This window comes from Choloepus didactylus, chromosome 20 (assembly GCF_015220235.1).
Source record: "Choloepus didactylus isolate mChoDid1 chromosome 20, mChoDid1.pri, whole genome shotgun sequence".
Lineage (NCBI taxonomy): Eukaryota > Metazoa > Chordata > Mammalia > Pilosa > Megalonychidae > Choloepus > Choloepus didactylus.
The window spans coordinates 8,377,729-8,392,693 of NC_051326.1; the positions used below are offsets into that span (position 1 = coordinate 8,377,729).

Here is a 14,965-nt window from a genome sequence, read left to right on the forward strand (position 1 = left end):
ACACACACACACACACACGTATTTAGAATATAAAAGAAAGAAATCCTTAGATATAAAATTTATCAAACACTACTGAATTCCTAACTAACCTAGCCATTAAGGGTGATAAGATTCATTTGCTAATCTTAGGGAACTTTCAACTATAGAGAGAAAATCTGTATGCAACTACCAAATCTAATTTTTTTTTTTTTTAAATTTCAGGTTTACTTTAAAATAAGGCTATAAAAAGAGAAACATCTCAAGTTCAATCAATATGCTAGAATTCTATTCCTCCTTCTATGCTCCATCTTGAGAACACAAATTCACATGTACCTCTTAAGCATTAAAGCACATTTAATGTGTTTAGTATATAAAGGCGCCAACTATTTAATCTGAACCAAGTCACATTAAATACTAACCTATAAAGCAACACAAAAACCTATTACTTTGCTTTTTGTTATTTTTTGAAGACACATTATATATCAAGGACACTTAGGTTTACAAATGTAATTCAGAGCCAATATAATAAAAATAACCCAATAAAAAGGCATTACTATATTTTCATTGTAAAAATATTCTCAGCAGAACCCTGGGCAAGCACTAAAAAAATACACAAACCCATATTTTTTATATTTATCCTAATATGAAGGAGAAAAATACAGAACTCATATTAGCTGTTATTTTTTAAAAGCTTCCAATTTTTATGTTTATTAGCTGATTTTAGTCAAGAAAATTTAGGCTTTTAAGAGGTGGCAATTTTCAAAACAAAAATGAAGTGGAAAGTAATCACGAGTACCTACCTAGAACCATGCTGGTCTTGAGAGAACTCAACTATGTGTCCAATCAAGTCTCTAAGTTGAAGGTTTGGGAAGCGGTTGTTTCTGAAATCTTCCAATAATCTACTGCGGCCAGAAGGCATAATATCAGACCTATTATAGCGAAGCCGAGAAGGAGGAAAGAGCTGGCTGCTGGAGCTAAACAGACTGGAAGTGCTTGAAGCACTTCGATATTTTGCTTCTGCTCCGGGTGCTGCGGAGATATAGCGACCACTACCATTTGTCAGTCCTCCTACAACAAAGCAGCTATGGTCAGCAAGTATTTTTTCAGCCATTCCTCAAATAAAAGCTACTTAATATATAAATTCAGTCAATAAAGAAGTATATCCCCCACTAATTTCTTCCCTAACTCATTTCTGTGATAGAAAACAAAAACTGGAGGTGGAAATTTCACACATTTACTTAGTATGTGGCTGCATGAAAAAGACTAGAAAACATGAGAAAAATAAACCTGTAACTGTTCTTGGCAACTTAGTCTAAAATGTAATTTTAAGATCTAATACCATATACACTAGTATCAATACCAGAATACTGAAAAAAACCAACAAAATTTTCAGTTATGTTAACAAGCAAGTTCTTACGCTGTTAAATTTGTACTTTTTGGGATACATAAAAAATATACTAAGTCATTTACATTTTAATGTAAAATAAACCTTTCCTTAAGCCACTGATTAATGTGTAAAGCAAAAAAAAAAAAACAAAAAAAAAAACAAAACAAAAAACCACAAGAGTAAATAATAAATCTAAATTATACACCAATTTAAAGTTTTTTAAAAAATTTTAATTAAAAATACACTCCATAACAAATACGATTATTTTACAGACACAAAATAGTAATAATAAACAGCAGTTATTATTCCTAGAGCCTTAATATATTAATTACTGATTTAAGACAAATGAATAAAAAGCTTCATTAATTTATATCCTGTTCCAAACGAGAAAATGAAAGGGCGGTCAACAGAACCAAAAATACATACAAGCAGGAAACTTTTTTTATTACAAATAATTTAAAAGTACTTGACAGTGTCCTTTTAAACAAGAAAGATGTATGGCAAATTGTAAAATGCACATTTAGTAGTTCAAATAAAATCCACCATTAGCCATATGCTATTTTGTATCCCATCTCTATGGAGAGTAGTGCTATGTATTCAACCTTAGCCACAGGGTAGAGATGATCCCAAGGACACACTGTCAGTGCAAAGTGAATGCAGAGGCATTAAAAGCCCAATGAAGCTGCAGAAATAGGGAGCAGGGGCCCAGTCACAATCCCCATGAGTGAACTGAGCTAGTTAGCACTTCACTTTCTGTTCCCATTGCTCTAGATTTATTTTTCATCACTGTACTCCCATCATCCAGCATATTGTATACTTATGTCTTTGAATCCCCAACCCCTTCTCCAATGCAAGTACCATAAAAGTACATTCGTCTACATGCTATATCCCACGGGCCCAGAACAAAGCCAGCCAGCCAGTGGATGCACAATAAATATTTACTGAATGACGAGGAGAGAGCATGAGCATTCTACGCAGCCTCAACTGCCTAAGGTTCAGTTATGGAAGAGCCTTCTAAAAACTTAACAAGTGTAAATTAACAAGTCATTTCATACACTGAAATCACCAACACCAAATTCTTATGTTCTTTCCCGGTCTACATAACCATCTCAGTATGAATTATCCAAAATGTGTAACAGTTTCAGTGTTTTAACACTGTCTCAATTTCTGTACTACTACCAAATGTTTTCATCCTCTCTGATTGTATAGTTCCACCAACTGTTTGCACCAATAACTGATCACTAGCCCATTCAGTTCTTTCCTTCACAAAATAAATAAATAAATCTTTAAAACCCAATTTATAACGTACATTAAACATTTAAAATTTGATCATCTAACCACTGCAAGCAGGTCATCCAAAACCTGTTTTGAGATTGACGGACATGCTATAAAAACACTTCAAAAAACATCAAGGTCATAAAAGACAAAGACTGAGAAACAGTTCAAGAAGAAAGAAGAATGAGGACAAATGTGCAGTCCTTATCTGGACTCTGGGCCCAGAAATCAATCTCCCTACCAAATCCTCAGTCCTCTCTCTTTCTTTGTAAGACAATAGGCCAAGTCTGAAGTGTCTGCTGATTTCACAGTAGTGTTGTAAGTGTTAATTTCCTGACTCTGATACTTGTGGTTATGTAAAAGAATGTCCTTGCTTTTAGGAAACACACCGAAATGGGAGTAAGGGACATCATACCTGCAACTTCCCCCCAAAAAATCTCAGAAAAAAATAGTGTGTGGGGGGCGGGGTGGGGAGGGAAGTGAATGAAAAAGTTAATGTGGTAAAATAGTAATATTTGAGGAATCTGGGTAAAGGGTATCCTGGAATTTTTTTGTTCCAATTTTGCAACTTTCCCACAAGCCTAAAAATGTTCAAAATACGTTAAAAACAAACACACACAAAAACAAGTAACCCATATTCATAATACTGCTGCTCATAGTCTACAAGTTCAGTAGGACTGTACTTGAAATCAGCTGTATGACAGATTTTGAGGTTATCGGAAGCTCTAATTACATAGTCTTTGAAACTTTTTAAGATCAGTATAACTCTTAGCAGTTATACTTCTACAAGCAATTTCAGTGATCTGGTTTTTTTTTTTTTTTTTTTTTTTCCCTTCATTTTTCCTACATATTGACTATAGTTGTCAACTTTAACAGTTACAATAATTATTAGGTCATCACCTTTGCTTGGAAATCTTTGTGGCCGCAGAAATATGGAGGCTTCTAGTTAACCTAAGGAGAGTTTACATAAATATAGAATTTTAATGTGTAGGGATATCAAGCATTTTCCTCTTAAAATTTATAAGGGATGATTTTGCTGCACCTTACAAGTTCATTTTTTTTGTCTCTCTACATTTCTAATTCAAGCTCTGCCCAGTTACTTTTTTTTGGCACTGCTTAGTGTAGAGGAGGCCAAGCTTGGATGAAGTCACTACGGTCTGAAAGTGACATGCCCTGCAGCTTGAGAGTTATATTTAAATAGGTATCTTTCAAGGTTCCCTCATGACAACTGAATGAAGGCAAACATCTTAAAATTATCCTAACGGGAAAAGGATTTTACAACCTGTCATTAATTTCTCTGATTAGCCATTGTTTTAGAATCCTTTCCTTTTGAATATGAGAACTCAAAAACATTATTTAAAAATACTGGGAAAGGAGTGGTTGCTTACTATGAGCAGAATGTTCAACTAGGGTGAACTTAAACATTTGGAAATGGACAGAGGTGATGGTAGCACATTATGAGAATAACTAACAGTGCTGAATGGCATGTGAAGGTGGTGGAAAGGGCAAGCTCAGAGTCACATATGTCACCAGAAGGAAAGTTGGAGGTTAAAAGATGGGAATATATAAAACAGTGAATCTTGTGGTGGACAATGTCTGTGATTAACTGCACAAATATTAGAAATCCCTCTCATGAACTAGAACAAATGTATGACACTATAACTAGAAGTTAATAATAGAGGGGCATATAAGAAAAAACATATACACCTATTGCAAACTATATACTACAGTAACAAATGTACTATACCAAAACTATGACTCAATAATGAGGGGAGATGGCTAGGAATATGGGAAGATTGGAATGTCCTTTTTGTCTTTCTTTTCTGGAGTTATGAAAATATTCTAAAAATTGAAAAAAAAATTAATTGTGGTGGTGGATGCACAGCTGTATGATGGTACCATGGGCAACTGATTGTACACTTTGGATCTTTGGATCGTTGTATAGTATGTGAACAATCTCAATAAAAAACAAAACAAAACAAAAATACTGGGAAAAACATGGGGAGAAAAACAACGGAACTACAGAACCACCACAAAATAAATAATAAATCTGTCCAGCCTTTACTTTTCATTACTTTCTACCCCTCTTGGATATGGAACGACAGCTCCCAAACCTGAATTTGTATCATACCTGTGTTTTCTTTTGAAAACAGATTCCTGGGCCCTACTCAAAATCTATAAATTACCTAAATTGCTACCTCCAGATAAATTTTATTTTTGAAAAGCTCCCTGAAGGAGTATTTGTGAACCAATAAATCAAAACCAAAATAATTTAAGGCTTCATTTCATAGCAGACTGACAGCCATTAATTTTAAATAGAAATGGTAATAAAAGGGAATTTTAGGTCCTGAAAAGTGTATAATTACATATAAGCCACCAGGCAGAATCTGTTTCAGAGGACAAGGTTCTGGGAAAGCTCAAGAAATGGGAAGATGATAATGGAAGATGGCTAGTTAACTAGTGAAGTGAGGATAACCAATCAATAACATACACTGGATAGCTGGAAAATAAAATGAGGGCAGTCTATTTTATGACATAAACTTTAGTTATTTCTAGCCCATTAAACAGGCCTCCTTTAGAGCTTTTTGTTCAGTAGTTTCTTTCTGATCACTTTTAGGAAGAAATATTTGTAATGCTCAGAGTAGACTGGCAAGGACAATGAATAATCTGACTTATTACTATACTATATTTACTTGCATGTAGCTTGGCTATAGTGGGAAAAACCCAACCGTGAGATGAGGAAAAAACAGCTCGGAGCAGTACTTCCCAATGTACACACAAATCACCTTGGGCTCTTGCTAAAAATGCAGATCCCGAAAAGTATGGGTGGGCCTAAGATTCTGAATTTCTAACAAGCTTCCGGGTGATGCTGATGCTCTTGGTCTGCACACCACACTTCGCGTGGCAAGGATAGAGTTTATAAATTTTAGAAAACACTGAAAATATTATAGCAATGGTTACATATTTCTAATAACTGATTTTTCACAGGGCAATACTGGTTGTATTTTTGTTCTACGTTCTGGTATCTAATTTTAAACAGGCTTTATATGTTCAACTTAATCAGTATCTTTTCATGACTTGATATTCATAGATTTTACTATTTGCTAAACCTTAAGGGTCCACAGCACATAGTCATTTATTATTTTGTCGAGAAACCAAATGGAAACAGAAAGGCAACTATCAGGGAGCCTCACTCAAACTACCATCTGCACATTACTATGGCCATGTTATCCTTCTGTACACAGTAACAGTTTAAAAAATTATTGAACACCTATTCTGTATCAGACATTATGACAGGCAAATTTTTAATAATATGCCACCTCCTTCACAGCCCTACAATATAAAGATATTATATCTCCATTTACCTGTGAGAAATTAGGGTTAGAGAACTAAACTCAAGAATGCACAGCTAATAATTAACCTGGGTTATGATGGTGATGGGAAGGGGGCTGATCTGGGGAGGACCGTGTGAAGGATGTTATTTAATCCAGATAAACCTGGGTTAATGGTATTAAAAAACAAAATAAAACCAAAAAACAGCGCCCACAACTGTAATAAAACTTTTCAAAGTGCAGTATTCTAAAGAGTATGATTCTAACACGCTGAACAGAGAGCACACTGTGTGTAAAGATAATGCTTTTGGGCAGGAATCTCCGTAGGAAAACAAAAATTTTTTTAAATGCCCATTGTCCTTGATCAAGGATACATTCATCAATAAAACAAAAGGAAACGAAACAAAATGTTCAATTACCAAATACTTACTGTGACGTGAATACTTTTAAAGCTGTGGAGGAAGGTCTGGGCTCTCTTGCTCCTAATCTAGTGGGGAAAATAAACCCAGAAACAACTCTAAAATAGCCCAGCCTGTGGTAAAATTTGGTACAAAAACCATGAAGGAAAGACAATAATTCCAAGAGAGAGACTATGTTTTTAGGGAACGAAATTATTAAATAAAGTACAAGAAGGCAATAGCATTATAATCATTGTATTGTAGCTTCTGGTTTACTTGTCTGTATTCAACACAAGATTATAAACTTGAGGATGGTAGACAGGAATGGTGTTTATTTTTCTCAACACTATCTCTAGCCAAGCAAAGAGCTGACTTGTGAGCATTCAATAAATACTGGTTGAATGAATTATAAATAAAAATTTTGATCAAACAATAATTCTTAAAAAAGAGGGTAATAAAACTACGCATAAAAAACAGAATATAACAACTGGTTTCAGTAATTTTAAGTTAGACTTACTTATATTGTTTTAAAATATCATATTAAAAAGATCCTTATCTGCTGTTTTAATTAAAAATCAGTATTAAAATATTTTAAGAGATCTTTGAGGTAATAAGTAATTAATCTAAAATTAAAGGCCAATTGTTAGCAACTGAAAAATATCTTAAGAAGCTCAATTCACTGACATTCAAAATCCACTTTTTCTACCAAATCACAAAAGCTTAAATTATAGTTCACCATTATCCTATAAAAAAGTTTACAAAGGTACTAAACCGAAAAGGTCTTTTTAATTCACTCAGACACTGGGTGGAAACAAAAAACATCATTTGGGAGGCAGATACACTTGGGCTCAAAATTTCTGTTCTGCCCCTTACCAACTTCGGAACTATAAGCATTTACTTCATTTCTCTGAGAACGGAAATTTGTGTGTGTATAGCCTGAAATAGAAGTCAACGTTTATTTCCCCAAATTTGGTTATACAACTGCTCCAGCCCAATTTGCTGAAAAGACCATTCTTTCCTCTGCACCGGAGTGACCCCTTGGTCACAAATCAGGTGAAAGAAGTGGGTCTATGCTGGCTCCTCTTTGCTGTTCCAGTGACCCACCTGTCAATCCTGGTGTCAGTACCATACCTTTATCACTGCAAGTTCCCAAGTTTTGATACCTGTTAAGTGTTAAGCTTTCTAACTTTGTTCAAGATTGTCTTCACTATTCTTGGCTCTGCTTTTCCTCATACATTTTAAAAAATCACCTTCTCAATTTACTTTTAAAAATCTGAAGGATTTTGGTGGAGAATGTGTTAAATCTATAGAGCAATGTGAAGACAGTTGCTTTCTTTTTAAACTGAGTCTTTGGATCCACAAACATGGCATATCCTTCCATTTATTTAGGTCTTCCTTAATTTCTGTCACCATTTTATAGTTCACAGTGGAAAGATCCTGACCTTCTTCCACTGGGACATTCCAAGGGAAGAGCCTCACAGGAAAATATCTTCCACATGTAAAACAAAAGTCAATTTTCAATGTCCTCCCATGAGATACATGCTGCTCCTCCCACATTTCCAAGTTATTCAGCTAAAGCTAAAGATCTCTCATGAGGCATGGCTGTCTCTGTTTTAAAAGCTATTACTTGGTGTAACTCACAAACATAGTATCATGATGTAAATTCCAGGTGAATGCTTGTTAGATTAAAAGAATTTTTAGGGAGATGAGGAGGGAGGACAAAATCAAAGGTTCATATGAACACACAAGAAATTCTAGAATTAGGAGTTAAAAAGCAAGTGTGACACTGGAGTAAAGCTGTCTATAAATTATAAGTTCTTTCTTTCCATTCAGAGTCTCTCCTCACGTGGGTGTTACTAAAAATTTCAGTGGGACAATCCTTTTTTTGTGTGCTGAGTACAGGTTTAGCATTAGGCCCTTCAGCATTTACTATCAATAGAATCCCCACAACCATTGTGAAGCAAAAACTCTTGCAACACATTTCCAAAATGTTCACTTCCTTATGAAGCCCAGTGCTAGGTATTTTGAACAAGTGCCCCAAGTAATTCTGATGCCAAACCAGTGGATCAGATCACCAAGTATTTTCCAGTTATAAAACCATGATTATCTAAATTAACTGGTGAAAGCATTCTCAGTCATCAGAACCACAAAGTCAGAGATGACTTTTACTCATTAGTATTGAAGAATCATTACTATTAAAGAGGAATGAATAGAAGCTAAGTGTAAAATTAATCACCATGACCAAAACTAGCACAACTAAGATCAACAAACGTGCATACAGAAACCCAATATAATAAATTCCTCCGTAACAATGTGGGAAATTCAATAAGAAAAAGTTTTTTTGACAAATAAATGGAAAGAACAAAAAAGAGGAAGGGGAAATTGCTACAGATTAAAATACATTTCAAACAAATTAATGTATACCCTTATCAGAGGCAAACAAAACTGTAAAAAGGCATTTGAAACAATTAGGGAAAGTAGAATGATAATGAGAAATTATTAATTTTGAAAGGTACAATGATGATAGTTAAAATTTAACAGGGTTGCAAATCTGAAAACATTTTAGATTATAATAAATAAACAAAATGCTCAAAACCTATAAATTGAAATTCTTTTGATCTTCAACCAAAAAGTGACTAGTCATATCCTGTTGAAAATATATACACACCGATCAAATGCCTACAATTTTAAAATTCAAAAGATCTTTTTGGAAAGCCGGAAGTAAATAATGCTGCTATCACACTTTCTCTGTGAATTCCAAATGATCAACACAAGCAAAGAGAGCAGGTAAAAAAAAGGTTAATGTTGCATCAAATACTTTGGGAATCTAGATCTCAAGTTCAACTGATAATCATAATGGATATAATGTCCATGTCATAAATAAAATCTCAAAAGAAAATAACTTGGAATAAATTAATTCCGACCAATTTTTATAAGGAAGAGAACGTATGTCTACCTCATGATTTTATATTCTTAATATCTGAGCTGGGAAAAATCATTTTTAGAAAAGAATATGCAAATTCCATTTCAAAGTATATTATATACCAGTAGTCTTCCAAACGTGATTCATGAAGAAATCCATTTCAACATTAACAATTTAAAATATTTCTTAAAACAGAAAGCATGTAAGCCTGGCATCATGATTCAATCACCGGAAAGAGCAGGACAGAGTATTTCCACGACCACTACAAAAGAGAATATTTATGAAATCTGCTGAATTATCTCAACCTGGTGGTGTCTATTCATTGTTAACAATGTTGCCAGTGGTAAACTAAAACTAGAGGAAACTAAAACTAGAGGAAATTAGGGATTACAAAAGAAAATAATCTACAGATAAATTCAATTTGGACATACTATAAGCCATTTTACAATCAGAGAGGTGTATAAAAATTTCAGATTTCAACCCGAAGCTAAACTAAGGAGTTTTAACTATGGGTGCAAAAGTATCAGGGCATAATGTTAAACTGTTGCTCCAAATGACAATTTTATCTCCTGACAACAATTCCTTCCCTAAGCTTCTATTAGGCTGGATTCTTGACAGTCTAAAGAAAAGTAGAGATACACATACTTAGATTTCTGTTTAATTATAGAGACATCTAAAAAGTCGTTTATATCCAGTTTCTAAGGAAGCTATATAGAACAATAATTAATGCCAGTTTACACAGGCTCTAAAGGACAACACAAGCAATAACAGGCTGAAAAGGAATCTGATCTCAAACTTACCTATGAAAAAATGACAAGACATGACAAATGTAATCTTAACGAATAAAACACAAAGCTATTATAAATGTCTATTCTTAGGTCTGTTTTGTTTCAAGTTTCAGTGTCCATTTCAAAGTTTCAAAGGCATGTCTTAGGTAGGGTTTGAGCTGTAGCAATAGAAACGAGGAACTGAGTAGCTCCTGTGACTAAGAAAAGATGATAAATGAAAGATATTAGGCTAAAAACTGGTAAGTCTACATGAATAGTGCCACAAAGCAGATCTTAGGACTCCACCCAAAGAAATTAATTTTGTTGTACATATTCAATAAACAAATCCCAAATAGAGCAAAGGCCAAGAACTGGGGTGGAAGACCAGGATCTTTAAAAAAAGAAAAGCTAGCCCACCTTGCAAAAACATAAATCTATATGACAATCATTACAAAAGACAACTCTGTGTTAATGGACATTTACTCCATTAATGAGCTTTAGGAAAAAAAACATATGATTGAGGGTCAAACACAATCACTGACTTGTATATCTGCTTAATGAAAGCTACGTTACCTTTTAAATCACAAGCTGATTTAAATCTTTCCAAGCACATAAAAGTCAGCGACAGAATCCCTCAGTTTTAGTTTAGGCCATTAGGATTACAAACACTTAAAATCAGCTTTTAATGAAATAATTTATTTGAAGAGAGAGGGACTCTTCATGGCCTCTGATACTTAAAAACCCTTAAAAATATACTGTTATCTATATGGATAAATACACCAGGAGTGGGGAAAAAGGTAACCACCAATTTAATAATTGGGGATGGGACAATTTTGAATATACAGATAAAAACAAAAGTCCTGAACGTTCCCATTTCAGGATATCACAAGCCTAACCATTTTTCCTCAAACTATGTGACATTCAAAATTTGGAGAAGTATTTGGACAAAACCCACAAGCTTCTCTTACTCAAAAACGTACTGAATTCATATTTCCTAATACAACCCTTTGGTAAGATGGCCAGGCGTTCAAAGGCCAAAGCAAAAACCATTGTTTTAAACTAAATGATTTAAGTTCAATAACTGGATGACTAATGTTTTTCTTCTGGTGTGTAAAAAACTTTTGATAATCAAATTCCTTTTTTACTATCAGGTATAAATAGTTCACTTTTCAGATGATCTAAAAAACACACAAATCAAAAGCAGAGACAAGAAAAAACACACCATTGCATTTCATAAAAGAAACATAAGATACAACAGGGGATCTTTACTGCACATTAGACCCTCACTTTGAATTTTCAAAAAAGTAGAACTTTTTCAAAAGGCTAGTATCTAAAGACAAGTAACTTGGCATGTTTTATCCAACATTAAATATTTTACATATATTATAAACACACACACATACACACAAACACACATACATGTATACATACAAAAAAAGGGTTGTTGTTGGGTTTTTTTACCTAAATGCAAACTGGATGAGGATCCATGTGATGAAAGTGATGGCGGTGGCGTAAGTGAATGTCCTGGCGTTTGGCTTGGCAGAGGCATGCCTATTGGACTTGGAGAGGAGGAAAATCCCAGACTATTGTAAAATGGTTGCCCTATGGGTGCTAGGCTGCTACTAGATCTTTTGTACAAGTCAGAGCTAGTAGATAGAGACTCTCTCCTTGTGGCACTACTACTTGCAGAACTGCCAACTGAAGAAGAAATAAAAAAAACCCTAATTACATACAGTGTTAACTGAATAAAACCTATCCCCAACTCTTGCTGGGCAATAACAGAAGTGATCACAATAATTATTTTTAGAAACATTATGGGGAAGATAATTACTGTGATAACTATATATACTAACTTACTAATCATAAAAGGGTATAAATGCACCCCAATAAAGTAACTAATACTTAACAGAGCAGTCATGTGTTTCATTATTTCACACATATTTACCATTGACACATATGATTACTGTGCTTTAATACCCTGGTATGATTATAAACCCTGGAATTGCCAAGTTGTCAGCTTTAGGACATACTAGTGATTAAATTCCAGTAAGGTTGGCTGTTGGTAGTGTCCTAATCTCTGGAACCTGATTCTTAGACTTCAACTCAATGCCAAAATAAAGATTATATTGATTAACAGAATATTGATACATTTCCTTCACCATTCACTTTGATTTGGCTTCTGACTTGTGTTCAAACCACAGCCCATATTGGCCCAAATATTAGAGACGGTTGTGAAACAGAGATGGCAACTAACTCCTCAGTAAGTTACTCACTGCAAATTTCTCCATATTCTCCAATAACTAAATACAAAAGTACTTTCTTTTAGAAAATTAATACCTCTCATTACTGTTATCACAGCAAAGACATGCTTTCACCCACTCCTCAGGGCTCCTCCATTCCTAATATTCTATTACTGGCCTCCTGTGTCTCTTATTCAAAGGAAGAGTGATCAGTTTTTTTTTTCTCTTAGGTAATAAAACAATTTATCTTATCTCATATCCCTTAATGCACTACATACTAAATTCTTTTGATTTAATCCCAAACTTAACCTTCTAATCCCTTTTTCCTTTTTGTACTCCAGAAAGTCATAAAAGAATTTAAGGATCACATTATCATGTAGGCCTTGGTGAGCTATGCCTGCTCAGCAGAGCTACCCACATTCTGGCTAACTGACATACTTCTGGATAATCACATTCTTTACCAATGTGATTCAGGGCTGTCCAAAATCTCCAATTCTCAATTCTCACATAGAGCAAGTATGCTTTTTTCCTATTTCTAAGCACTATCCACTTTTAACTAAATGCCTTTTACATCCAAGGGAATTTCACTTTACATTTTTTTAACCCATCAAATTTTTTAACAACAAGCTCTATATTCGGACCAATATGGCTATTCTTCTCAAGAGAATTTAAAAATTTCTATTAAGTCGTGGTTTTTAAATTAACAAGTCTACCATAAGTAGGTCATATAGGATTACAGATTAGAGAAAAATTAAGCAGTTTGCATGGTGGGTAAACCCAAGTTAAACTTATAATACGGATGGGAAACTTGAAAGTTTATTACATTTTTTTTTCAAATTCAAAATTCTATAGAGGAAAAAACAAAACAAAACAGGCTCATACTACTCTATTAGGGAAAAGGTTACGCTAGTCAACCTTTACACCAGCCACTGCTGTTTCTGATAGACTGATCATATGATTTAGCGACAACTGCACATTTTAAAATATCATATAATTGGAAAATAGTAAACAGCAATATGTACTTTAATAGCAAAAACAAACAAACACTAATAAATAGCTCTTCTAGTTTTGGTTCTGGCAAAACTGTCAATGTATGCTACATTTAACTATGTTAATTTAAAAGGACACTGTCAAAGTGATTTTTTCCTAAAACATGGCTGCATTTAAAATTCCTATTTAATTCAGAAAACAACTGACCAGGAAAAGGACAACAGCTCTCTAATGAGAGCAGTAGCACTATCAGTCCCCTGGCAAGTAACCAAAGAAACCTGAGTTTTGACATGTGCAATACTGTTTTACTCCAAAAAGGAAAAGCCAAGCCAAACATTTAAAATAATTCAGAAATAGCTATACTTTCAAACACAAACAAGTTGGCTCTTTAAGTCTTACTACATGCCTATATTATCTGCAACAATGACTAAGAAATGTAAAACAAAGTATATCTAAAATATCTAAGGGACTAGTCACTAATCATTCATCAACAGCATACAAAATGTTAAATTACCATTTTCAATTACAACACCATTTTCTAAATGGGCCATACAAAAGATGATTTAATTACTATGTTACAATGGCTAAGCTTCCTGGTCAACTGTATTATGCTGTGGTACCTACCACCTTTAAACATTAATGATTTCATCATATAGGTAAGAGAGTGACTATGTGTTTGCTAATTGTGTACATATGTACACAACTATATTTAAGAGATCATAGAGGTATGCATTTGCCATGGAAAAAGGCAATGGGATAGACTTTTTGTAAGAGTACATATATATAACACTTGAATGAACTCCCACAAAATGTCCAGGAGAAGGAAGAAGACGACAGACTATCCATACTGGCATTCAGGGATGGCAATGACTAATGCCTTTTGAAGCATGGTAAAACAGAGGCACCCCAGGTGCAAATAAGAACTGAATAAGTGGTGCTTACTGATAAGGGAGGCATGAAAAAGTAAAGATCAGTTTTGGGGAAAGAAGCATCTGGAGGTGACATTTGCAGGGGATTAATGTTCATGCCAACCAGTTCCTGAATGCTGGGGAAAAGGTCCTAACAACTAAGAAGCAAACGGTAATCTGAAAGAAGAATCAAAGCTACATCAGATCGACTTTTTTTTTTTTAAAGAAAAGGTTACATGGGGTTTATCAATGCTCTTTTCTGTTTTTCTTGAATTACTGAGCATCTGCAATCTATACTTAAGAAAATAGTTATTCCCACAAATTTTTTTTTTTTTTTTCTTTCAAAGTTATATGTTCTTTTGGTTTTCCTCTGAATATCCAGGATTCTTTGGGAAAATTCTTGTCTCAATTGTGTTGAAGCTAAAAATGAGTACTGTACGAGCGCTTGAGCTGGAGATAAAAACACTAAATTCCAAAAGGAATGAAAAAACTCAAGCAGGAGAATTAAAAGATTAAACGGTCTCCACATTCACTACATTTTCCTTCAGAAGTTCTTGTGCCCATGCTTTAGGTCACTGTGTTAGGCAAGTATGACATTTCCCTATTGTATTTCTTTATAATCAAGAAGCATCTAACAGTTTACAGCTGTTCTAGACTATTAGTGTTATAAATATAAATGCTAAAAGTTCAGAAGATACTTTATTAGGAAACTGGTAAGCATAGTTAAAAAGTGGCAAATGTTAATTTTGCCATTTCCACACCAGAA

At 34.1% G+C, this 14,965-nt stretch overlaps 1 protein-coding gene across 8 annotated transcripts in view; it reads right to left on the reverse strand.

The window, feature by feature from the left end:
- Positions 1 to 14,965, reverse strand: part of PUM2 (pumilio RNA binding family member 2) — an 83,647-nt gene that overhangs the window by 11,378 nt on the left and 57,304 nt on the right. For 6 of the 8 annotated variants that reach the window (XM_037812493.1, XM_037812491.1, XM_037812492.1 and 3 more), the window contains 2 exons: positions 11,523 to 11,759; positions 780 to 1,047 (listed from right to left, as the gene is read on the reverse strand). In XM_037812493.1, coding sequence (XP_037668421.1) covers positions 780 to 1,047; positions 11,523 to 11,759 — 505 coding nt within the window. The remainder of the gene's footprint in view (positions 1 to 779; positions 1,048 to 11,522; positions 11,760 to 14,965) is intronic. The other 2 variants (XM_037812495.1, XM_037812494.1) reach the window with 1 other exon arrangement.